General features: G+C 37.8%; 1 protein-coding gene across 1 annotated transcript in view; it reads right to left on the bottom strand.

Annotated features, from left to right (window-relative positions):
- Nucleotides 1-27,000, bottom strand: part of LOC136039437 (citramalyl-CoA lyase, mitochondrial-like) — a 31,253-nt gene that overhangs the window by 2,846 nt on the left and 1,407 nt on the right. Inside the window, exons 2-6 of the mRNA XM_065723185.1 lie at nucleotides 17,006-17,134; nucleotides 13,316-13,507; nucleotides 11,711-11,912; nucleotides 3,231-3,344; nucleotides 1,659-1,837 (exon numbers count right to left, since the gene is read on the bottom strand). Coding sequence (XP_065579257.1) covers nucleotides 1,659-1,837; nucleotides 3,231-3,344; nucleotides 11,711-11,912; nucleotides 13,316-13,507; nucleotides 17,006-17,134 — 816 coding nt within the window. The remainder of the gene's footprint in view (nucleotides 1-1,658; nucleotides 1,838-3,230; nucleotides 3,345-11,710; nucleotides 11,913-13,315; nucleotides 13,508-17,005; nucleotides 17,135-27,000) is intronic.

Genomic DNA, 27,000 nt, shown 5'->3' with positions numbered 1-27,000 from the left:
TGCAATCTCCCACTTAAATTTAGTAAACTTTACTTCTTATACTAACCAATCCTAAGTAATTTTACAGGTGTTCCCCTAGAAGACATATTGGCTCCCGTTTTGAAAGTCAAATATTCTTGAAAAGTAAACAGCATGAAAAGACATTAAATTGCGTAAAGAGCAAGAAATTGGTAATTGCAAAAATATTTGTATCTGTTTTAACAATGGATTACAACAATTCAAAAACCTTAAAAAAGTAAACTAAAAGTTTGAATCTTAGAAGAAATCGTTGTTAGAAATCGGACCTGCTGTAATAATCAAATATTTTGAATATACTGCATCATGAAAAGATATTAAATTGCGTAAAGAGCAAAAAAGTGGTAATTGCAAAAACATTTATATACATTTTCACACACATATATATATATATATACGTTTATTCCACCTATAGTACAAACTTCTTGTTTTTTGCTCTTACTCACGAGCCTTAATGTAAGTAAATTAGCCCGTTTCACAACTTCTCTTTTATTTTATCCGCATAACTAGCCCTGAAAGCTCATTTGGAACAGACGCAGAATCTTCAGAAGCAGAATCATTTAATCGAAACAGCTGTCATAGACAAATAAAGAAATGTATTAAACACCACTGTTTTTTAAAGTTACAAATTAAAACGTTTCATTTTGTTCAAGTTGTCAGGTAAGATACTAAGATACTAAGGTAGTGCTGACAAAGAACCGGTTATTTCAGCCGGTCATTGAAACAAGAAAGGACGTAACAGCAAGGAAAGGCTGAACAGCTAGTTTAGTGCCTTATGGGACACCAAACATAATATTTGTTCGTTCAAACTAAACATCACCAGAAAAAAGAGCGTATGCTTTTTAACACCTTTGTTGCTAAAAATCAACAAACTACAGGGGCATGTGCTTACGAGAACGAGAGATGCAAGAAGATTAATCAAATCAAAAATATCCCAGGAGGCTTCGAGAAACGAATCAATAAAAGTCACTGGGAAATCTGTTTTTCCGTTAGATCCGTTTAAAAAACCAAAAAGTCAAATTCCCAAGTGTGCTCGGTTAGTGACTCCTCCAGGAGGATTTTTTCTTCATGATGTTGCTTTAAGCTCAGATCCGCCCCTAAGCAGGAGTGAAATAATACTCCACCTTCCAAAATCTGGAAACCATTACTATTTTATCTATATGTATACGCCCGATAATTGCTGTTATAATCGATTAGACTCCTCTAAGTCCCGAAACAAATTAATGCGTCCATATTCCTTTCAGGGGTAGCAAGTTATGGTTAAATTCTTTTTTTATTCTTCTTTTTTTTTTACTTAACATGTCAATCGAAAATTCTTTTGAATTCACAGACATTCCGATTTCCAAGGAGTTGTTAATAAGTGAAAACCTAATTTTTAAAGGTACCAACAGGAACTATTCCAGAAATCGACCAACTGAAAAACACGATCTCATGAGTCTAGAGTTTCAACAGTCTATTTGCCAGAAAAATGTCACACATACTCAAACGCTTTGAAATTTTACTTTTACGTCTCCCACAAGGGATAAGTTGACCATAATCCTTCCTTCTGGGCATCCTAGCCCCCCCCCCCGAGACAAGGCATGCAATCTTGCCCACAGAAAATTATACACATTTTTTAAAGTAAATAAAACCCTAAGTTTTACCTTTCCGGTGGCTTGGTGCCCTTCAAATTCAGCAATCAAATCTCTAGCCCATTGGATTTTTTCCTGAGAAGGAGAAAACGCTTCGTTTACAACTGAGATTTGATCAGGGTGGATAACTTGTTTACCAGTAAAACCCATCTTGGCTCCTTCAATGGACTGCATCTGCAAACCAGCGAGATCTAAAAACACATTCAGTAAACAAATATTATCGTCAATTATCGTTAGTATATAAGTATGAGCTACATAAAAGTATCGTTAATAAATAAATATTATCGTTAATTCGTCTACAATTCCTCAATCTTTACGAATGAATCCGAAGAGCGTAGGTCACGTTTTTCTTTAAATGTTTTGGAAAGTGGCAGGCGTTCTTTTACTGTGTCTTTGTCATTGGTCACATTAGTAGAGGTGTATTTACTTCACAGAAGGTAGGGGAACCAGCCAAGATTGAGACAAAATACTTCAGTAGCACTTGTTTATGGTTATATCATACAATTTGACTGAAGTAAATTTTATAGCATTCAATTTAGCTAATCTGATAATTTTACCATCTAGGATCAAATGAAAAATAGGTTGTCCCCGAACGGAGTGGGAGGATGTCGTAAGGAAATATTTAAGGGAGGGAAACTGAAAATTTTTGGGAGGGTGTAAAGAGGGAGGCTTTGAATAGATTGGGATAGATGAGGAACGTGCGAAGCTGTGTTGGCCTTAGGTGGCTTGGTGCTGCATTGGGTTGTTAGTAGTAGTAGTAACAACATTTTTACCGAACTGAAGCCATATTTATTCAACTGTACCTAAGGATTTTTACAGGGTTTTCCTCCATCGTCGAAGAACCTTCTAATTTCCATCTACATCTTTTTACTTAAATCTTTGAAGAAAAAACATTCCTTCTGACAAAGTCAAAAAGTTTGATACTCCAGTAAAATTATTAAAAATGAGATACGTTGTAACGACTTTTATGTTCGACTAACTTAAAAATATTCTCCACTCGCTCCCTAGTCACTAGCTTTTACTATTAGTAAAAGCTACAATTTTTATTGTTATTCTTGTACATATTTCAGGTCTAATAAGACATATCAGTCATGCAAACACGCAAAAGGAGAGAGGGGGGACAGGCTTCACATCTGTAGTCTTCTGCGATCTCCCAGGATTTTTACAATTGTTTCTAATATTTCCGTGTAAGTTTGTTATTTTTCGACGTTTTTTTTTTGCGTTTTCAAGTGCATGTACCTTTCGACATGCATGATATCAGCATTATTAGGAAGCGTCAAAATTTGTGTCGATAACACTTAATAGTATACTATGTACATCACGAAAATAAACAAGTGTATAAATGACCTTTTTCCTACAGTATTATAATTTTAGCGTCTTTATTTCCAAGACCATTTACTCAAGACCATTTACCATTGAATATTGAGATTATGTTAGAACTTAAATAGAGTTTAAATTCCCAAAAAAAAAAAATGTTGAATTGAAATTTTGCGTTTTACTTTATTAGACTACCTTAGCACAATTTGGAGGAATTAATCCAATGTCAATTTAGATTTGAAGCAGGAGATTAAATAACAATTGTACCTTTATAGTTTATGTGCACCATGTCGATAGCTTGTAGTTGAAACGCTTTGGCAACGGTAATCAAATATTGCCTAGCATACAGTAACTCCTTTGCATCTTCTGTTCTTGTAGCACCTAAAAAAAATAATAACAATAACAACAGTCCTCAAATCAGTCAGCTATGTGCTCCTTGAAGCAACTGAAAAAACTGTGTTCTTAAGTCTAAGTAAATTTAAAGTTGCAAACGGTACGAAAGCGACGAACAGATTTATGCCTCCGATTAGGTAATAATGCAAGAGTAAATGCTGGAATGGAGGAAATATGCTCGGATCCTCCCAATCCTTAAACATCCCCCTCCCCTCCCTTCTAGAAAAGGAAATGTACACGGAATCCAACGTATCATGGTTGCAGATGTAACGGCAATCTAGTAAAGAGCCAACCATGGCTGATAGAAGCTGACATTTAAAGAATGAGATACCTCGTGTTAAATATTTTCATGCAACGCCATTTTGAGAACGGTAATTTTCAGTCAGGTTCAATTGAATAGCAATTTTGCGATTTCGAGAAGAAATTCCTGAGAAGTTCGGAAGAGCTTGAAACCCTCAAAAAACATGTCCGACTGCCATAAAAAGTATACCTTTGAAACCCTCGTTTTCGAAAACCCAAAACTGAAAGTTTAAGGCACTCCCCTCCATTCTGCAAAACAAAACGAAAAAAATCATTTTTACCACTATTGTTTCCCCTATCTTTCTTTATTTTCCCAGGGGAGAGGGGAGATTTTATCAAGATTGCGGTCATACAAATATCAGTAGAGGACTCCTTTAAACAGAGATGGAAAATACGCAATAACTTTTTTCAGGAATAAAGGATATCTCCCATTATTTGCCGTAAACTAAGATTTTTAGCCCGAATTCGGTTAAAATGCAGGGGATTGCAAGTTCCACAATTGGCAAACAATGTGTCCTGCTTAATTTGCTGAGAAAAAATCACATCTTTGTAGGGGTAACATGACTGTTGTATCTGCAGTGGTTCTATACTAAACACTATCCAGTATTAGCCAATAACGAAAGATTATCTACAGCACGCTGTACCAATTCAAAGGATTATGAAAAATACAGAACCGACAGTGAAGAAATTAAAGATTGATATGGTTTGATTTAAGTTTATGTCTCAAAACCATAGGAGTTAGCAGGCTTCCAGAACGTGCTCTCGGAGGCAGCTTCTATAGTAACCAATTAAAAAAACAAGAGCTAAGAGCTCATATGGCACTTGTGACGAGGTCGGAAAAGCCAAGAGCCAAGAGCTCATATGGTATGAGATCTAGCAAAACTCTAAGAATCAATAGATTGCTTTAAAAGGAAAATCAGAGGCTTAATGCCGGTCGGGATTTAAAATAAGAGCTCTGAGTCACGAGGTGTCTTCTAAAAAATTCATTAAGATCCGATCACCCTCTCGCAAGTTAAAAATACCTTAATTTTCCTACTTTTTCCTCTCCCTTCAGCCACCCAGATGGTCGAATCGGGGAAAACGACTTTATCAAGCCAATTTGTACAGCTCCCTGACACGCCTACCAATTTTCATCGTCCTAGCACGTCCAGAAGCACAAAACTCGCCAAAGCACTGAACCCCACCACCTAACTCCCCCAAAGAGAGCAGATTCAGTCCGGTTACGTCAGTCACGTATCTACGACATTTATAAACATTTTCTAAGATTTCTGGTTTACCCCTCCAGCCCCCCCCAATATCAACATATCTGGTCGGGATTTGGTATAAGAGCTTTGAGACATGAGCCCCTTCTAAATTTCAAATTTCATTAAGATCCGGTCACCCGTTCTTAATTTAAAAATACCTCAATTTTTTGGATTTTTCCAATAACGACCCCCAGCTCCCCCAAAGAGAACGGATCCGTACAAATTATGTCAATCTCGTATCTATAACTTGTGCTTATTCTTCCCATCAAGTTTCATCCTGATATCTCCACTCTAAGCGTTTTCCAAGATTTTCGGTTTCTAAGATTTCTGTTTCCCCCATCCAACCCTCTACATCCCCGGATCCGATTCGAATTGAAAATGGAGCATCTGAGACATAAAATTCTCCTATATATCAAGTTTCATTGAGATCCGATCACCCATTCGTAAGATACCTCGATTTCACGTTTCCAAGAATTCCGGCTTCCCCCTCAAACTCCCTTCAATGTCACCGGATTTGGTCGGGATTTTAATGAGAGTTTTAAAGCACAAGATCCTTTTAGATATCAAATTTCACTAAGATCTGACCACCCGTTCGTAAGTTACAAATACCTCATTTTTTCTAATTTTTTCGAATTACTCCCCCCCCCCCGTCTCCACCAAAGAGAGCGGATCCGGTCCGGTTATGTCAGTCACCTATCTTGGACTTGTTCTTATTCTTTCCACCAAGTTTCATCCTGATCTCTCCGCTTTAAGCGTTTTCCAAGATTTTCGCCCCCCCCCCTAATGACACTGGACCCGGTCGGGATAAAAAATAAGAGATCTGAGTTTCGAGGTCTTTCTAAATATGAAATTTCATTAAGGTGCGATCACTCTTTCGCAGGTTAAAAATACCTCATTTTTCTAATTTTTTAGAATTAACTTCCCCTCCCCAGCTCCCCCAAAGAGAGCAGATCCGTTCCGGTTATGTCAATCTCGTATCTAGGACTTGTGCTTATTTTTCCCGCCAAGTTTCATCCTGATCCCTCCACTCTAAGCATTTTCCAAGATTTTAGGTTTCGCCCCCCAACTTCTCCTTCACCGGATAAGGTCGAGATTTAATATAAGAGCTCTGAGACATGATATCCTTCCAAACATCAAATTTCATTAAGATCCGATCACTCCTTCGTAAATTAAAAATACCTGATTTTTATAATTTTTCAGAATTAACCCCCCCACTCCCCCAGAGAGAGCTGATCCGTCCCGATTATGTCAATCACGTATCTAGGACTTGTACTTATTTTTCCCACCTAAGTTTCATCCCGATCCCTCCAATCTAAGCGTTTTCCAAGATTTTAGGTTCCCCCTCCAAATCCCCCCAACGTCACCGGATCTGGTCGGGATTTTTAATAAGAGTTCTGAGACACGATATCCTTCCAAACATCAAATTTTATTAAGATCCCATCATCAGTTCGTAAGTTAAAAATACTAAATTTTTTCTATCTTTTCCGAATTAACCGGCCCCCCACTTCCTCCCCCAGACGGTCAAATCGGGAAAACGACTATTTCTAATTTAATTTGGTTCGGTCCCTGATATGCCTACCAAGTTTCATCGTCCTAGCTGGCCTGGAAGTGCCTGAAGTAACAAAACCGGGATAGACAGACAGACAGACCGACAGAATTTGCGATCGCTATTTGTCACTGGGTTAATACCAAGTGCCATAAAAATATTTTCCAAAAAACGATTTTTCGAAGAAAAGTACATAGCCATTTTTGAAACCAAAATTAAAAAGGAATAAAGCGATACAATAATTCAAATTTTAAACGAACGAGGCCCAAAACAAACGGAAATTAAGATAAATAATCCAATCAAACTTGAAACAAACAAATTACCACAAACAGGAATAGGACTAACGCCCCCAAAACCTTCTAAATGCAAGAGCACCATTACATTTTACTGAAAACAAAACATACTTTAAAGTTTTCTCTTTCATAACATTAATATAAAAAAATTGCCAAGAATGTCTGGAATGAATATCATTATTGTAGGCAGAAGACTATAAGTAAAGAGCGAAAAAACTTCCATGTATTATTATTATTTTGTTTTCATCAGGCAACTTTGCACAAAAGGAGTCGTCATAGATACTTCAGAGGGGGGTTACTTGATTGGGAATCGAAAGTTTAAATTTCCTTTTTAAAGTAAAAATGAATGGAGGACAACCAGCGCCCTCCAACACCATTTTAGCCACCCCTTTTACTTAAACCCCAAAGACTTACTTACTTACATCCTCATGTGGCTACAGAAACACCAAAGATATCGACGAGAGCCCTCCAGTTTTTACAATATCCTGCTACAGCCAGTTTATCTTCCCAGTCGAGTTTAAGAGGCGTGTTAAGAGAGTGTAGACCAGATTGGTATGTGCAGCGTAGGGTATTCCTGGGACGAGCCCTCCTCGTTGATTTTGCAGGAACCACTGGAAGGTTGACTTGTGAGAGCTATGATCTCTATTATCAAGATATGGCACAAATATTTTCATTGGCTTTGGCAAATGGTATAATCAATAAGAGGCTGGCTGGTTGTTATTGGATCTCAATGTTCGAGACTCGACCTGTGCAAAGTATATTCACAATTCTTCGAGGACATGTATGTCCAAGTTGTTCAAAGACTGCGTACGTAAGAATCAACAAAACAGTACTATTTTTCACGTTGAACATTACGTTTGATGCGTAGTGAGAAGACATTCGATCGCCAGGTTCTCTTCATCTTGTTGGAAAGTTCTTAGGGACATACGTTCTTGAGCTGTCCCTCTATAAAGGACCTAAGACCTTGCTAGTCACAATTAAGGCCACTTTCCTGTGACACGATCTTTTTTGCCCCTCCCCCTCCCCCCGTTGAGCCACGTGGTAATTACTTAAAAGGCCACTAGAACTTTTATTTTCCGTTCTATTGAGCCTTATCTCAATGTTTCTTTCATCTCTGGAAAAAAAGGAAGACAAAACCTACAAACAAATAAGAATGCATCCGTGATCATGCTTCTCGGAAAAAATGAAAAATTTCACAGTTCTTAGTCAGGGACTTGAAACTTCTTCAATAGGATTTGTTGATATCTTGGATTTGACAGTGTAACTTCATCAAGATTACTTGCCATTTTGGGTGTTTTTGTCTCTTTTCCGAAAATCAGACAAATTTGAGGCCCATAAAGTTTAGTGGTAACTTTAAGCTCAACTTAAATATAATTATTTAAAATAATTTATCTTTGGCTGAGTGAATTTTAATGAAGACAGGATGTTAAGAATGGTTGAAAATAGATGTTATAATACTATTTGGCGACTGCGAATGTTCCTCAAGATAAGCATAGATTTTATCGAAAATCCAAAACAGAGCAATAAAACTTTCAATTTCCAGTGAAAGGAGTTCCTTCCTAAGTCTCTATACGAAAAGGCAAGGAAAAAAAACAACAACAAAGTAATGAATAAGTAGTAAATGGAAGCCACTTCACTCTTTACTGTGTTCCCTATAGCGCACAACCATAGATGTCACCATCTTTGAAAGACCTTAGCCTAAGTCTAGCAAAAAAGCGAACCGGGGACGAGGGAAATCAAAAATTCTGAAAACCATGTTAAAAAAACATCGGGTATATAAAATTTTCGACTGATACTTATATGGGACTTGACTATTATAAAGATTTAGAAAAAAAAAAATTCTAAGGATTTCAAGAAAAATCCTAAGATCCCTTACAGATGACTTAATAAAAAATCGAAATAAAAAGTACATCACTAAATTTACGATTACTAAAAGCCCTTTACTGTTGGTGATCTTGGCGCAAGATTCTATATATTTACTAAAAAATATAACAAGGAAGTTTTTACTTCACTCTAATCAAAAAATCTTCATTTATTGGATTATGAGTCTCTTCAAGAACAACCCCGTCCCGGTCCCCCGGATCGAATTCGTGGATCCCTAGGCTCTATCCAAAAGTAATGCTGATTTGCTGGTATGCATTTCTTTTACAAATTTCTCATCAACGCCTTGTTTATTGCTTCAACTAATAGTTTAAATAGAAATAACTCTGAAAATACGGTAAATTAAACAATTTCAAGAATGTGATGAAGCAAGAATTTTATAACTTATTTTTGGCATTTATACGTAGAAAAAAGCTGCCCATACAGCTTGGCCAGTTTAAATACAAATATTCTGCTTCACAATATTCGTCTTAGATTGAAAACTTTGAAAAAGAACATAAATTACTAAATAAAAGATGGAAATTATTCTTCCTGCTCTAACTAAGCAATATAAAACTTCGTTTGTCGGTTTTCTAGCACAAAAATGGGCCAGTGGTTCCTCCAACTATCTTCCCCTTTTTAGAACCACTCTCCTCTAGTTTTTTAGAAAAAAGTAGATACTTTGAACATTGTTTAAACCAAAGTTATGCGAAAACTATTAAACTATGTGATTGAAGAATCAAAGTGGGCCGTGTCCTCTTTAAATCCCTTCTTTTCTCTCACAAAAAAAAAAATCTCTTTAGTAGAACTGTGGGCCTATGGCACGTTGCTCAAACACAAATTATTCAAAAACATCCCATCAATACGATTAGAGTCTTAAAGTCACCCAATGGCTCCTGCAACGCCCCTACTCCCCTGTTTGTACTAACTTTTTTTTTGCAATAAGAAAGGCATATTATACCTTGTTCGAAGCAGAGTCACATGAGGACTAACAATCTGTACCATTGGAGAACTGAGGTGGGCCCGCATTCCCTCCAGCAACGCCACATCCCCACGTTTTTGACAGAAAGCAGGGACTACTCTGCTGCTCCTACCAACAAAGTACTGCATTACTATGGTGCATGAGACCAACACAGTTGCGCAAAATACCCCTCCCCCAATCCATTCAAAGCTTCGCTCTTTACTCCCTCTCAAGAAATTCCAGTTCTTTCCTTATGAACTCTTCCCACTCCATTCGGGGATTTCTTTAAGTGGATAGTTCAGGGGACTGTGAAACATTTTCAATGTTCTCTCCTATGCTTTGAAATATACCTGCATATAAAAATATATCAAATACACCTATTGTCTGTAGGCAACGGTGGGAGTATACGGTAGTTTATACATTAGATATAAGAAATTATAGAAAAATTGCGAAAAATCCCAATTTTTCGGGGGAAGAGGCACGGACCTAGAGGCTCCCTTCTTCCATAGCCCCCTCAAAGATTCTTCAAGAGCGACTTGCTCTTCAAAATTTATTGAGGAGGAATTATTGTTGTTAAAAGAAATTTTAATAAGTAACCATTACCCAGGTTGGTTAATTGTCAGACTTTTTCGAAAAGAAGGAAAAAATTTCTAGAATTTTCTAACAATACCCTAGAAATAACAGAAAAGAAAGTTTTTTTTTGTTCTTTACCATATGTTCCACGGCTGAGTGAAAAACTTAAAAGATTTTTAGAAAAGAATGGTTTAAAAGTAGCTTATAAGCTTATAAGAGGTAGTAATACTTTGGCTAGTTTTTTAAATTCTGGAAAGGATCGAACTTCCGCAGAGCAAGAAAGTGGGATTTATAAAATCCCATGTAATTGTGGAAGCTCTTATGTGGGACAAACTAACCAGAATTTAAAAATGAGATTACTACTACTTCATAATTCTATTTCATCATCCTTAAAGCAAAATTCCAAACCTGAAGATTTCACGTCGGGTCTATCGGAACATATTTATGACTATACAAATCATTTGATTTTGTTTGAAAATGTTTCTTTGATTTCTAGGGACCAAGGTTTAAAGCAAATTTTCAGGGAACCGATCGAAACTAAAAAAAAAATACTCTATTCAAGAATGATTCCATAAACAGAGATACAGGTGAATTTGGATTGAATTCAATTTATGATAATTTACTGAGGTCAGATGAAAATTTACTAGACGTTTTCCAGAGAAATTGCCTACGGATTGTTCTGGGTACCCGGCTGACTGACCGTATTTCAAACAGTAGGTTGTACGAAAAATATGGTTCAATCCCGCTTTCTAGGGCTACAGTGAAAGAAAGGTTGAGATGGCTAGGCCACGTTCTACAGATGAACGATGACAGATTACCGAAGATTGTCCTTTTTGGCCAACCGTCTGGGGCTACACGGAAAGCAGATCGTCGTTGTCTGGGTTGGGAGGATGTCACAAATAAAGATTTAAAGGGAACTTCCTGGGAGGGTGTAAAGAGGGAGGCTTTAAATAGATTAGGTTGGAGGAGGAGCGTGCGTAGCTGTGTTGGGCTCAGGCGGCTTGGTGCTGCAGTGAGTTATTAGTAGTAGTAGTAGTAGTAAATAAAGTACATCTCATCTCACCTCAAAGATTTGACCTCTGTCCACCTGATATGTCAGATAAATCTAACGAACCGAAAAGGTCAAGGAGATTTGCTTCCGCTGTTGCATTGGAAAAAATAAGAGCAATAAAGTATATGTAATTAGTTTATAGGGTATAAATTTTGTTTCTTTTATTAATGTCGTTTAGTTTTACTGCTGATGATGGACACTGTATATGTGTTCGAAATATCCAGTTAAAAATGTTTATATTTGTTTCACTGTCAATAAAAAGGTTTCATCCCTAATTTGAACTGTCATATGTTCGTCATAGTGTGGTCTTCGGAGTTATATATTCTCATTTTGTTTAACAGTTATGAAGACAGTGTGGTCTTCGGAGTTATATATTCTCATTTTGTTTAACAATAAAAATAAATTCAAATGTAATTTCCTTTGCATAAGACTCATGTAACTTATCAAAATATTGTACAAGATTCTCAATAAACTCTTTGATGAAACTAACTCAAACTTTTCCTTTAATTAAATTACACGTCATTACCTATATCAGCACAGAAGTCATCAGAACCAAAGACAAGTCCCTGCATCAATAAATTTTCACTAGTGGTAGAAGCATCAAGGACATACCGAACTAGCTCATGTAAATTGAGTAGACATCTTGCAGATTCCACATATGATAATAAATTAAATTTATGGTTCTTCTCTGGTCGTTCTTTGATAATTGTCAAAAGCTCCTCAGTAAACTACAACAGAAAAAATAATTTCAGTTGGTTTATGGCCACGGTGATTCAGTAGGTCATTGGTTGGTTCAGTTGGGCATGGCTGAAAAAAAAATTCCACTAAGAATCCAGAGGAGATTTTCAAGATCGGTTTGTTACTGTTATCACACAAAGATGCGATCCTTTTTATAACTGATTTGCTAAGATAAACATGCATACAACAACTTATGAAATTTCTGTTTCTTTTTCAAAAACTATATCTATATCCTAAACTTTTTTTTTAAATTTGCTTTGAGCAGCCTCAATCTGGAACTGGTATTTGGAACAAAGATATGAAACATGTGCACGTTCACAGTCGTATCCGGGGGTGGGACGAGGGTACGGGGTTTGAACCCCCCTCTAAAAAAAATTTCCGGCTCGCAAAAACGTAACAAAAATTTATATAAACAAATTTTTATTGCGTTTTTTCAAGTTTTTTTTTTCGTAGCCCCCCCCCCCCAAAAAAAACAAACAAAAATTCTAAAAACACCCTTGGGTTGGATACACATACTTTCGAAGAGTTAATTTCGATTAAAAAAGATATAGTGGTTGGAAAAATACCCTTACTTAACAGTGTATTTAATTTATTCCTTCAACTTATTCTTCAATTATATCTAGTTTGCAACTATATAGTTTTAGTACTGAGTTACGATGGTAGATGACATTCTTTTGTGAGTTCTTAATCCATTTAATATTTAGGGTTTTCACTGATGTTGAGCTTGAGCAAGGAGCAACAATAAATGGCCTATCTTCATTTTGTGCCTTATAATAAATTTACGTAAATTTAATATACCGAATCTCTAAGTGAGATACGGAAAACTACATGCAAATATATTCAGACTCAGAACAAAAATATCAGTAATCATAGATGTGTCCAGAATAAAGACAAAATATGTAATTCGGGCCATTAATTTTCTATGCTATACTGGAATAACCCATTTTGTGACTTTAAATGTTTTCATCAGTTCACCAATCTTTTTTAACCTTTTCCTTGCTTTATTAATCTTAGCAAAATTGATCAGCTTCTTTACTTTTTTTAAGTTTTTAATTATCGCCCTTTCATTAATATGGTCAATACTTTTTAAAGTTTTTAGTAATCAATTTTCAACTCTTGGAAATTTCGCTTCCAAATTTGTCAATTTTCTTTTAATCTTTTTTTTCAGCCTTTTATTATTCAAATCAGCTTTTCTTATGGTTGAAACAACGAAAATTTATGGCTGAGGATAACCAGTAAAATCTAACCAACAAAAACAAAATGACTGTACTAAAACAACTTATTTATTTTTCCTTTTACGGAAGTAACTATTCGTTTTACGGAAGTAAATTTCTTTACTGTACTAGACTAAAACAATTCCTATAAGGCATATTCGAATTTTTCACAAGCATACCTCGCGAAATTCCTCTTTTGTGTCAAGCTTGGGAAGGAACAGCGTTGTCGGTAAATTTTTTGCTCCAAGAACAGCCTTTAGATCCTCCTTGTAAATTTTACTTTGAACAGAGTTTACTCTAACAGCAACTTCACTATTTCCGAAATCAGGCCAATTTTGAAACAACTCATAAATATTCTGCCTTGCTTCATCCTGAAAATAAACTCTTAAAGATAAATTTCAAACGCACATATAATAAGTTTCTGAATTAAAAAAATAATTCGTCGTGGAAATAGAGTGTAAGGTTAAAACTACAGTTATGGAATGGGAAAAAGTCAGAATCAGAACTATGTAGAATCTAATGATCAACCAAGACCAACGCTAATATTGGCCTTGGTTTAATTATATAGGCTGTAATCCCATTTTTCCTGTGGATCTGAACTTACCATTAACGTCAAAAGAAATCATTGACAGAAATGACAGAAAACTAAACGGGACAGGGATGGTAAAAAAGACAAAATCAGTTGAATGCTTTAAATTGTGCTTTATGAGATGGTGAGAAAAATTTTTAATATGGTTTCTAAGCCGGTAAGAATGGCTGAGACAAAAACGACGTGGCGTTCACACTACATACGATATTTAAAAAAGACTGGGGGCCATGATAAACGCAGACACAGCCATCACAAACACACTGACACCGCAGAAGCAAGTTATAATATTCTTGGGTGGTTTACAACTACCACTGAACGTAGATACAGGGGGCGGGAATAATTACCTAAATTCGTTTTTAGGTGAAAAAATATGAACGGTATTTTTTCAAATCCAGGAACCGTTTACCAGTTAAGATCCTTTTACCAGTGTATCAGAACTTACCATGAAAACATCTAACAGCAGCAAGCGTCTGGTTCCACAGCTGAAAACCCAGACAACAATAAAAGCAACTGATGTTAAGCTTTAATTTTCAAGAATGACGAAACTCACGATTAATGTCAAGCTCAAAAACAAAGAGTACATCTAACACTTTATCTCCTTTTCTTTGGATCTCATTTATCTGCAGTGGGTCATGTGGAAACACCAATTTATCTCTTATTGACTAACTAAATAACTTTGATTGAAAAACTTCAAGTTATAATACAACTTCCACAATAGGTAGTAAAAATGATTGTACAGATGATGTAATATTTTTTCTTCCTGGGAATGCTCCCGTAGCTACACTTTTTGCAATGGTAAACTTTACAAAAGTTTAGAGTGCCGACCAAACGAATCCATTTTTGGGATACTACCTAGCGCATATGTTCATAAAAGTTCATCTTTAAGAGGACATTTCGACAAAGAGGTAAAAATTAAGATTAGAAAAAACACATTCCTAAGATACAATCTTTCAAGAAGGGAGGTCCTTAGAACCAACCTTGTGAGTTCCCCCACCCCATAATGCAGTTATTGTCTAGATGCCAACTTCTGGAGCTTCCAAAAATGAGTTATTAGGCTTCATATAAGGTCATAAACTTGAATAAGATTAGTTTTACATTACTATTAAAGTTAACTTAATAGTTAAGAAGCAATATACCACCCAAAACTAGAATACAAATATGCGTATGCTCAGGGAAAATGAAGATCCCTGTGTTTCATAATGTACTGGAGAGTTGCTGAAATCCAAATGCACTGGACTGTGACACTTTTTGTAAATAGGTTTGTAATGCCTGTCTCAAATTAAATGTTGACAACAATATTTCGCTTATGAAAACTGACACTATGAGCTAAGTTCCTTTATGCACTGAATCCAAAGCTGATAGAACTGTTTCTGAAGCTTCAAACATCAATGGTATCAATTAAATTGTCAATAAGGTTTCATGAAGTGAGTATAAATTCGAAGTTTAGCAGCTACAAACTTGATTCCCACACATACTTTTGTTCTCCTCATTGCATACACATATCTTCATTACCTTATTTTACATACACACATCTTCATTGCCTTGTGCTACCCTGTTTGTTATTAGGCGCACTGACCTTTTGCAGCAATTTTCTCTTGATAGCGAAAATAGCATTCATATGAGTGATGATTTTTCAACCATTATGAACGAAAAGAAGCTACCTTTACTAAGCACTGAAAGATTAAGGAGATAAACCAAGGGAAAACTATTGACTTACCGCGATAGAAAAATCATTGTTCTATGATTAAATTTTTTGATTAGTTTCCCAAAATAAGTGAATTTGGTTTAACTATGGGCTACTACAAGGCAGTGAATGTGTCTCTGAAATAAATTTTTGCCCAAAAGACATAACTAAAGAAACCAAAGAGACTAATACACTTATGCAGGGGTATCGAATTCAAACGATGAAAATTCAGAGGGGACGTCACAGCTTATATACCCAATCCTTTCTGACCCCTGTGCTTGTGATTTTGATCTTACAATAGTTAAAAATTAATCACATTGGCTTTGGTATAGTTAACTTATCATTGATCTAAAAGTACACTTGCAGAAGTTTTACAAAAACTACCAAATCTATTGTCGTAGTAGAATCATTGCAGAAACCTTAAGGCAATTCCTTAAATTCTTCAAATCACAGCAAAACATTTTATTGTGTCTGTGCCTCACCTCCCAAAAGTATCGGAGGAGATAATTCTGAGCCCCCCATCGATGCCTTGAGCACATTGACACCATTTTGTCAGGAGAATAAACTAGGACAGGAAGTCTACGAATAATACCTTTTCTTGGTGTTTTTGTTAGAAAATTGACAAAAAAAAACAAACAGAAATACTGAAGATTTTGATAATGCTTTATTTTCCATGAAAAAATCGAAAAAAAATTTTTAGTCCCTACATTTTCGTCAATTTGAGCCCCTGCGATGTCTTTCTAGCAGATTCCTATTTTAGCATTTTAATTTTAACAAAAGCAGTATTACAGGTTTGGCATTCTTACTTTTGGTACTTGCAAACTAGTTTATATTTACACAGAAACAATTGAATACATGCTCGACCAATAAGAAGCATCTGGAGGCATATAAAAGGGGAGCCTTATTTGTCTGTAAAAATTAGATTCAAGCTGGCACAATTAAATCTGAAAATGGCTGTAATTTTGAAAGCCTCTCTTTAACATTCAATTTAAGTGTTTTAATCTTCTCAAAATTCATTTGTTGTTGTACCCCTCCTTCCCCATTCATTAACTCGTGAATAGATAAATGTCAAATAAGGTACCTGAGAGGAGGGATCTTATAACAGAAGAGGGACTGGATTAAGAAATCATAGGCTGATTGATTTTATGGATTTTATTATTGATTTTATTTTCTGATTGATTGATGCACCTTGTTTTAAAGCTGAAATACTTGTTATGCTCTTATATGTCCAATTAAATATATATTTGATCCGGTTTCTTTGTATTTTAAGTCATCCATAATTAACATTTTCTAGCATTATAAAGTTACTTTTTTCTTTAAGGTTAATTGGGATATTTGATTTTGGTATTCTTACTTTTGGTACTTGCTAACATCAATTTCAGTGGACCATGAAAATTATTTTTTATAAATATTCTTATATTCATATGTTTCTCCAGTAGGCTTCTAGTCTTGACGATATATTTCAAAGAGATTGGTTGGTAGGCATGATTTTCATTATGTTAGGGCAATGTTTTATCTCTTTGATTTCTAGTAAAATTGAACTGAACTATTTTGAAAGACAAACTTAACAGTAATACTATGAATAAACTTCCTTACCTTCTTATTAATGGAAACTCCATCTTCACAGTCTAAAACAATTGTGTCTGCATTGAGAGTTTGACTTTTGATTATTTTCCTTTTATCACTGGCTGGTACATAAACAACAGCTCTTCGAGGGTGAAAGGTCTGTAAAACAAGCACATTCATTATTTAACTTCTATTTTTTTTTTTACAAGATAGAAAGTAACATATCAAGATTTAAAAACGCATTTACAGCCAACAACCCTTCCTGTTGACGCACCAACAAGCTAAAAAAATCAGATGGCTCCAGTACTACCGACCCAAAAGAAATTGTTGATTGCATGAATGCCTACTTTTGCACAAACTTCACCTCTAAGCCACCTGTTATTACACTCCCAACCATACCTCCTGTAACAGTACATAACCCAATGCCTCCTGTAATAATTACTCAAGAAGATGTATTAAAATACTAAGAAGTTTAAACTCCAACAAAGCTGCTGGACCTAATAACCTCCACTCTTGGCTTTTGATAGAATCTGCTGCTCACATTTCCCTCCCCCTTGCCAGAATATTCAACATGTCCCTGGCCAAAAAGTCAGTTACCAAACGACTGGAGAACAGCAAATATTATACCAATTTTTAAGAAAGGTGATAAGGATAACCCAGGAAATTATTGACCAGTAAGCCTAACCTCAGCCATTTGCAAGATCATGGAAGGTATCATTAACCATGCTCTAATAAACTATTTAGAAGAAAATACTCTTATTAGCGATAGACAACATGGATTTTTCAGGGGCAGGTCAATCGACACCAACTTTATTCAGTCATATGATCATGCAACTAAAAATTTGGATATAAGTAAACCGGTCAACATTATCTTACTTGACCAAGCCAAAGCCTTTGACAAAGTTGAACACTCATACCTGATGCTAAAGCTTAAAGCTTACCAGGTGCATGAGGATGTGATTTATTGGATTGGAGCATTCCTAACTGGAAGATCTCAACGTGTCATGATCTACACTGATAATTGCAGTAATGCTTGCTTACAAATTGCTTAGTGTGCACATTGTTTATTTACCCCCAGCTTCTTGTTGTTATTTTTTATAGGTGCTTGGGTTTTGAATAAATAGACTTCGTTCAATCCGATGCAAATACTACATGGTGTCAGAAGTGGGATGGATGCAGAAACGCCTAGAATCAACTGGAGCTCGGATAATCTAGAATCCGAATGGACGAAATTTGAAAACCATGTTAATGTTCATTGGACCACTTGCCAGAAAGACAGCAAAACAGCGATGTGCATATCTTCTCATCTGGGCAGGCGAACAAGGGAGAGAAATTTTCAGCACATTTGACCTAACTGAGGCTGAAAAAGAAGACGTTGATACACACTTCACAAAATTCAGAGAATATGCAGCCCCAAAGAAAAATCAAGTCTTCTCACGATACATCTACCAAAAGCATGACCAAAAGCAGGAAAGCATAGACAAATACATTACCGATTTGAAAATCCTAGTGAAACCATGCGGTTACGCGGACAAAGACGAAATGCTAAGAGACGGGATAGTGGGCGGAGTGGCCAATTCCAAAATACGTGAGAAACTCCTCTCGGTAGGAGACACCCTATCCCTGAACCAAACAGTAACCATTTGTAGAGCATTCGAAACAACCCAAGCACAGCTGAAAACCTTCGAAGGCAGAGAAATCAAGCAGGAAATCAATTCCATTGCCAAAAGTCGGCCACACCCCAAGTCCAAGAAACCAGAATGCTACTTCTGCGGGGGAACATACTCACAGAACTATATTTGCCCAGCAAAGGACTTGCTCGAAATGCAGGAAGCCAAACCACTTTGCAAAGGTTTGCAGAAGTGCAGAAAAGAAAGCTGTACATACTGTGGAGGACAGTGAAGCAATATCTGAAACAGCAGATGACACACACTAAGTGTTCCTGTACACAATACAGAACAGCACTAGAGAAGATGAAACGTTTGCTGAATTATCCATTGAGGGGCAAATGTGTATAAAATTCAAAATCGACACAGGAGCACAGGTGAACGTGCTACCAGTCCAGTATTACAATAAATTGCCAATAAAACCCGGCCTGATAAAGGGCAACCACAAACTGAAAAGCTACTGTGGATCAGCTATCCCCTATGCGGGAATCAGTCACCTGACCTGCCAATACAAAGATGGAAAGACACAGTCACATGCATTCTACATTGTCAGGTCCAACACAACTCCAATCATGGGTCTAAAAACCTGCAAAGATCTTCAGCTGATCAAGTTGATATTAAACATCCAAAAAGAAGGCGGGACGACTAGTGCTTACTCCAAATTGGTAAATGAGTACAAGGACACTTTTGAAGGAATCGGGAACCTGGAAAACAAATGTGAGATCCACCTAAAAGAAAATGCTGTCCCTACGGTTTACCCTGCGAGAAAAGTACCTTTAGCAATGAAACAGAAACTTAAGGACGAGCTGGACAGACTAGAAGCCATAAACATAATTGGAAAAGTCAGTGAGCCAACTGTCTGGGTAAACGCCATGGTCATGGTCGAAAAGAAGGACGGGAGCGTCCGCCTATGTATAGACCCTGTGGATCTAAACAAAGCAATCCGATGACGTCATTACCCAATCCCCACGTTTGAAGATGCAACAGAGGACTTACACGGCATATCAACCGTAAGCAAGCTTGACGTCCAGTCGGGCTACTGGATACTGCCGCTAAGCGAACGGTCATCATTCTACACGACGTTTAGCACCGTCTTTGGAAGATACAGATGGAAAAGATACCCATTTGGTCTTGTGTCAGCACAGGATGAATTCCAGCGTCAAATGGACGAGATATTCAAAGGGTTGGAAGGCATCTGCATCCTCATCGATGACATCCTTGTATACAGAAAAAGTCAAGAAGAGCATGACAATAGGCTCCATGCAGTCCTTAAGCGCGCCAGGGAGAAAGGAGTGAGATTCAATCGGGAAAAATGCACATTTGGAATCATCAGCAAAGAAGGAATCAAACCAGACCCCGAAAAACTCAACACCATCAAAAAAATGCCAAGTCCAACAACCAAGGAAGAACTCCAAACCCTTCTGGGCATGCTTAACTTCCTATCCTGATACATCCCTAGTCTCTCATCCAGAAACAAGACCCTACGAGACCTCATACAAGAAGTACAGTTCAAGTGAAAACTACATCACAAAGAATGCTTCAGCGCCATCAAGCAGTCAATCACTGACAATCTAGACTTCTTTGACCACAGCAGTCGCCTGACTTGATGAAAGTTGAACAGTTGACTTGAAAGTTGATGCATCGAAGCACAGACTAGGGGAAGAGATCTCAACCAATGGAAACATTTGTGGCTACGCATCTAGAGCTCTCAGCAAGACTGAACAAAACTACTCGCAACTCGAAAAAGAAATGTATGCAATTGTGTATGGATTGAAAAATTTCCATCATTACATCTACGGGTGGAAGGTAACAGTCACCACTGACCATAGACCACTGGAAACCATCCTGTCAAAACCTCTACACCAAGCGCCAACACGGCTGCAGAGAATGATGATCCAAACTCTGCCATATGACTTGGAAGTCATCTACAGCCCAGGTTCCGACATACCTGTAGCTGATGCGCTCTATCGACTACACCTCCCAGACACCAACTTCCAGATGCAGAGAGACATCAAAGCTCTCTGCAAAGCCCCTTCCCAAAATTGAGGTTGGAGACACTGTTTTTGTCCAACGAAAACCAAATGACACATGGACCAAGTGAAAGAAAACCGCACGCCATAGCAACCCACGGTCCTACATTGTCAAAACAACTGATGGCTCAAGACTAAGAAGGAACAGGATTCACATATCCAGACAACCAACCCTGCACCACCACCCATACACTACTGGCATGGCCAGCCACAGTGCCAACGATCCCCAAACACCCCACATTGAAAGTGAGCTGATAACAGAAAACGTCACCAGCAAAAGTGAGAAAACCCAAGCTCTACCACCCCCTTCAACAGTCACTGGATCATCCCCGGTGGAACTTACGTCAGCAAAGCCTACCTCAGCTGAGCCTACTGCGGTAAACACATCACCTGTCAGGGGCACCATATACTTGCAGCTAGCGACCACCAACCTCACACCACAACGCACCAGAAGCGGGCATGTTGTAAAGCCCCCAACGCGACCCAACATGTGACCTTGCAAGCACTATCTTCAAAAGAAGAAGGAAGAAGGAAAGAAGAAGGAATAACATCAACAATAACAAATCCATGTGGCTGCATAAATTTGAACCCTGGATATATATGTATTAAACTGTGAGATAAAACTGTTTTTCTTTGTTTTTTGCATTTTCCCTGGTCTTGTGTTACCCTAGGTGATGATTTAAGGGACCTACCTCAGTGCTGTGATTGATATATTTAGACTTTTGGGCAATTCATTTTATTTTAATTCTCCAGGGAATTGCACATCTTCCCATTCTTAATTATTTACATATACAGTGTTGCCAGTCTAAATTTGCGAAGTATCTGTTTTTTTGATAAAGCTACAGATTACGTAAGCTGAATTGTTTATCTTCTGCATTTGGGGAAACCTGTGCAGAAGAGAGCGATAACAAACACGAAGAGCCGTATTGGTACCGGCGGGATATCCATCCTTAAACTGCTGGGGATAGGCGATTTGAGTATCCGCGCTTCCCACAGGTCCCCCAAGTTCTGAAAACCCCGTGATAAATTGATATCTGTTGGCTGAAAGTTTTTTTCCTCCGCATTTTTTTCCAGCGCTTTTTTCTCATATCATGCCGCCACCTAGCGAAATTAAGGCCACATCAAGTAGAAGACCAAAAAGGACTCATATAAGTCCGAAAAAAGGATCCGACAATTGTCTTGCCTGCAATATTGCATTAGAAAATGATTCTTATGCCATTCTTTGTGATGGGTGTGACAAGTGGATATGTACCAAGTGTCTAGACATGCCTGAACCTGAATATCTGCTTATCACGAAAATCTCCCGACGTGTAGATATTTGTATCAAGTGCCCAGCATGTAAATACGGATCAACATCTGTTAATACTCAAAATCCTAGTGTTGAGAATATCGTAAAAGCTACAATAAATAGCATGAAAAATGAGATCATTGATAAAATCCCATCTCAAGCGGCCTTTCAAGAAATTGTCCAAGCATCTTTAAAAGACTTGGAAACATCATTAAAAGCTGAAATCTCACAAACTGTCAGTGAGATAAGATCACAAGTGTCAGCACTGGAAACCCGGATGTCCGGAAAATGCTCATTCTCTGAAATGCGTTCCAAAGTCCAGACGGTAGTTCTTCAAGAGACAACAAGCATCAAAGCCAATCTTACCCAGCATCTTGATAGTGAGATCCAGCGCCACTTTTCTGAAGAAAGGGACAGACAACGTAGAGCCCTTAACATTGTTGTGTTTGGGATCCCTCCACAACCCAATGACCAACTATTCATCAAGTCTTATATTGATCAAAAGTATAAACTCAGAGACGTTCACATCAATAATGTGGGAAGACTTCCGATCCCTACTAACTCTCTGCCATCTGCATGCCCTCCTCCTGTCCTTTTTACTATCCCAAGCCTGGACATCAAAAGGTCAATCATCAACCACTCCCGCGAGCTCCACGAGGATATACAATTTCGTGGTGACGCATCCAAGACAGAGAGAAACAGGAGGAAGGCTTTAGTTGAGGAGTTGAAAAGAAGAATAAGCTCAGGTGAGCCCAACCTCATGATCTTCAAGGGCCAAATTGTTCCAAAAAATGAGGCTGCTCATCGCAGTTGGGAAGCGCCACCCCGGTCCCCTCCAAAGCAATCCACGATGGAAACCTAGTTATATCATCGCATCCTCATGTAAATAGTTTTGTTTCCCCAGTGCTTCGTTTTGATAAATCGTCAGTTGATATTTCTTGTGAAGCTTCATCCAATCCTTCTCCAAATGTTTCCCATGTCAATTTAAGAGCTATTTCTGCTAATATTAATTCAAATGTTATATCTAATAATTTGCTCATGTCATGTCAGAATTCAGCAGATTCAAGTTTTTCAAGTATTATATCTGATATTACCTCTGAGTCTCAACAGCCAAATTTCCCGAGTCAGAAGCCCCTTTCTGAAAATACTTTCCATGTTCTTTCAAGCAATGTTGCCTGTCTGACAAATAAGCTTCTAGAATCCGGAGTGCTTCTTAGGGAGGAAGCAGCAGATATTGCGAGTTTTGTTGAATTGTTACCGAAACATAGTTTTTTGGCAGTTACTGAAACATCCCTACAGATCTCGGGATATCAACTATTTAGCAACTTGGAGCACTCAAATTGTCGAAGAGGAGTTGGTGTTTATGTAAGAGATGGTATCCAGGTTAGTGTTGTAAATCCTACTATGCTTGATATATCTTTGATAGAAAGTGTATGGCTTGATATCTCCATTGCTAATAAAAATTTGCGTCTTGGGTGCGTTTATCGAAGTCCAAGTGCTCCTTCCCTTGAAGATAGTGAATTGGCCCTCAAAACTATCATTGATGAAATGACATCTTCAATTTCCCTTCCTAGCTCATTTGAGTTAATAATCACTGGAGATTTTAATTTTCCTGCAATTGAGTGGGTTGAAGGAACTGGACATATTTCATCTAATAGTAGAGACTCACCTTTTTTATCTTGCATATCAAATAATTTTCTTCATCAGACTATTGATAAGCCTACACGCTATAGAGCTGATCAGAATCCCTCGCTGTTAGACCTTGTCATTTAGCGTGATACTGATTCCCTCATTCGTAATGATTATTTACTGCCAATTGCTAGTAGTGACCACCTGGTTATTCTGTCTGTGTTGTCCCTAAATAGTCGTCCTCAACCTAAATTTCGTCCTCAGACTTTCACCGACTATGAGGCAATACAGCAGGAACTTTCATCTGCAAACTGGTCAATGCTTATCACCAGTGACATCAATGAGTCGTGGCTAAATTTCAAAAAAACTCTTCTTGCTCTTGAAAAGAAACATTCCAGGGTTATTTTTAGGAAACAGCCCAAAACACTTCCCTTCCTCACTAAGGAAGTTAAGAAGCTGATTAACCATAAACCTAGAGCTTGGAAACGGTATATGAAGAAGAGGAACCAGGAGACACTGTCATTTTATAAGGCAGTACGGAATTGTGTGACAGATTCTGTAAAAAAACTGAAATCTGCCTACGAGGAAAATTTGGCTTCTGAGATCAAGTTAAACCCAAAATCTTTTTGGAGACATGTCTCTTCTAAAAACCCAAATCATCATACTATTCCTGACCTTGTTGACCACAGTGTATTACACTCATCTCCAATAGATAAGGCTGACATTCTAAATGCACAATTTGCTTCTGCCTTTACCCAAAATTCAGGCACCTCCTCACCAGATCCTCCATTGTATGAAGTGCTTTTCCCTATGCCTGATCTGTCAGTAGGTGAATTAATGGTTTTCAATAGCCTTGAGAAGCTTGATGTAAATAAGTCAAAGGGACCAGACGGTGTTCATCCACGTCTTCTTAGGGAGTGCCGAAAAGCTCTCAGCTACCCCCTATGCATGTTGTTCCGGTTATCTCTTCAAAATGGGGAACTACCGCATGATTGGAAAAAATCTTATATAACCCCAATCCATAAAAAGGGATGAAGAGACTCAGCAGAGAATTACCGTCCCATAAGCATCACCTCTGCGAATGTTAAGGTGCTTGAGAGATTTGTTAATAAAGCTCTAATTGAACATCTTGAGGTCAATAATATCCTTTCCACATCACAACATGGTTTCAGATCTGGTAGATATGTGGACACTAGCCTTATCCAAACATATGAATTAGTGACTACACTGCTTGATGAGGGTTTTCCTGTCAACATGATTCTTCTTGATCTGTCCAAAGCATTTGACAAAGTTTGTCATGAATTCCTCACAATCAAATTGAAGGCTGCAGGTGTCAACGAAGGTGTTGTACAGTGGATTATGGGCTTCCTTTCTGAAAGATCACAGAGTGTCAGAGTTTTTGATTTGCAAGGAACTCCTCATTTCTCTTTTCCCACAACTGTATTAAGTGGCGTGCCCCAGGGCACTATTCTTGGACCAACACTTTTCAACTTCTATGTTAACGAATTACCCACCCTTCTTTCAAATCTTATTACCCTTTACACTGATGACTCAAAACTAGTTGGAAAAGCGGCTACTCCCTCTGACCAGCAATCAATTCAAAAAGAACTTGATAGTCTAGAAAGATGGGCTAACATGTTGCTTCTGACTTTCAATGTTGACAAATGCCATGTAATTCATTTTGGCAAAAATAACAAGCATCATAAGTATTTCCTTCAAGACAACTTCCTTTCTGCTGTTTCCGATGAAAGAGATCTTGGAGTTATTGTAGATCACCAATTAAAGTTTAGCAGCCATGCTAAGTCTGTTTCATCTTCTGCAAATAAAACCCTCGGTATCATAAAAAGAACCATCTCCAGCCAACACCCTAGAGTTCTTAAGAGGTTATATAAGGCGCTTGTATGTCCACGCCTGGAGGTTGGAATGTCATTGGCAGCCCCTTTCTTCAAAAAAGATAGGAAGTTGCTTGAGGATGTCCAGTGTTGTGCCACTAAGATGGTTACCAACATGAATAAATTTCCATACAAAGAAAGACTACGTCGTTTGAAGCTGCCAACGCTGACATACCGACGGAAAAGGGGTGACATTATTTTAACCAAAAAAATCCTCTCTAAAAATACCCTTCCCAGTCTCTTTGCACAGCCCTTGCATTCTGGTACTAGAGGACATTCTTTGAAGCTCTCCATTCAGCGTTCCATGAGTAGACATAGAAGCCACTTCTTAAGCCAAAGAATCATCAATATGTGGAACTAGATCTCTGAAGAAACAGTTTCTGCTACTTCAATTGACATGTTCAAGTCCCACCTTGATAGGGAATGGCTCTGCCAGGAGTTCCTTTACAATTGGGAAGCTGCAGAGTCCTCCACAAGAGTCTAATCTAACAGCCACAATCTACACCAAACGAATTCTTTTTTTTTTTCTCATGGAGCATCACAAGGATGGATAATCCTTATATCGCTCCAAGCTGCGATTTAAGGTAATTTAAGGTAAGATGCAATAATGCTTGCTTACAAATTGCTTAGTGTGCACATTGTTTATTTACCCCCAGCTTATTGTTGTCATTTTTTATAGGTGCTTGGGTTTTGAATAAATAGACTTTGTTCAATCCAACACAAATACTACAATAATGGCAATCCAGTTTTCTCCTCCACTTCCCTGGTTATAAGCAGTGTTCAACAGGGAACCATCCTTGGGTCAATGTTGTTCAGCATATATATTAACAACTGTACAACCTATCTATGCAACCTTTTAACATTATATGCTGACAACTGTAAGCTCATTGGGCCTGCTGAAACTGAAGAAGAAAGAGCCTGCATTCAGATAGACCTTGACAGGCTATCCTCCTGGTCATCAACTTGGGCCCTACAATTCAATGCAAGTAAATGCAAGGTACTGCACTTAGGGCACAACAACCCCCACCATCCCTACCATATAGGGTGTGATTGGTTGGAAGCAGTTGCCAAGGAGAGAGACTTAGGCATCATTGTGGACAAAGATTTAAAATTCCACAGCCACACTCAGGTTGCAAAAGCTAATTGAGCTCTTGGACTCATTAAGCACTCTTTTGTAACTAGAAAGTCATGTGTGGTTAAAAAACTTTATAAATCCCTTGTCTGTCCCCACCTTGAGTTTGGCCTTTCCCCAAAATAAAATGGACACAAGAGCCCTTGAAAGTGTCCAAAGGAGAGCAACCAAACTGGTCTGTGGCTTAAATAATGCCCCTTACCAGGATTGCCTAAGGTCTCTGAGACTTCCAACCCTTGCATATCAAAGATATAGAGGAGATGTGATCATGGCATGCAAAATTTTCAAATCCAGTCACCTGAACCAGATCTTCACCCCCTCCCTGGCTAATAATTCAAGAGGTCACAGTCTAAAGCTTCACCTGCCTGGATGTTGGAGAAGGGAACA

The sequence above is a fragment of the Artemia franciscana genome, chromosome 19 (assembly GCF_032884065.1).
Source record: "Artemia franciscana chromosome 19, ASM3288406v1, whole genome shotgun sequence".
NCBI classification, from domain to species: domain Eukaryota; kingdom Metazoa; phylum Arthropoda; class Branchiopoda; order Anostraca; family Artemiidae; genus Artemia; species Artemia franciscana.
This window is presented reverse-complemented; position numbering and strand designations above follow the sequence as displayed.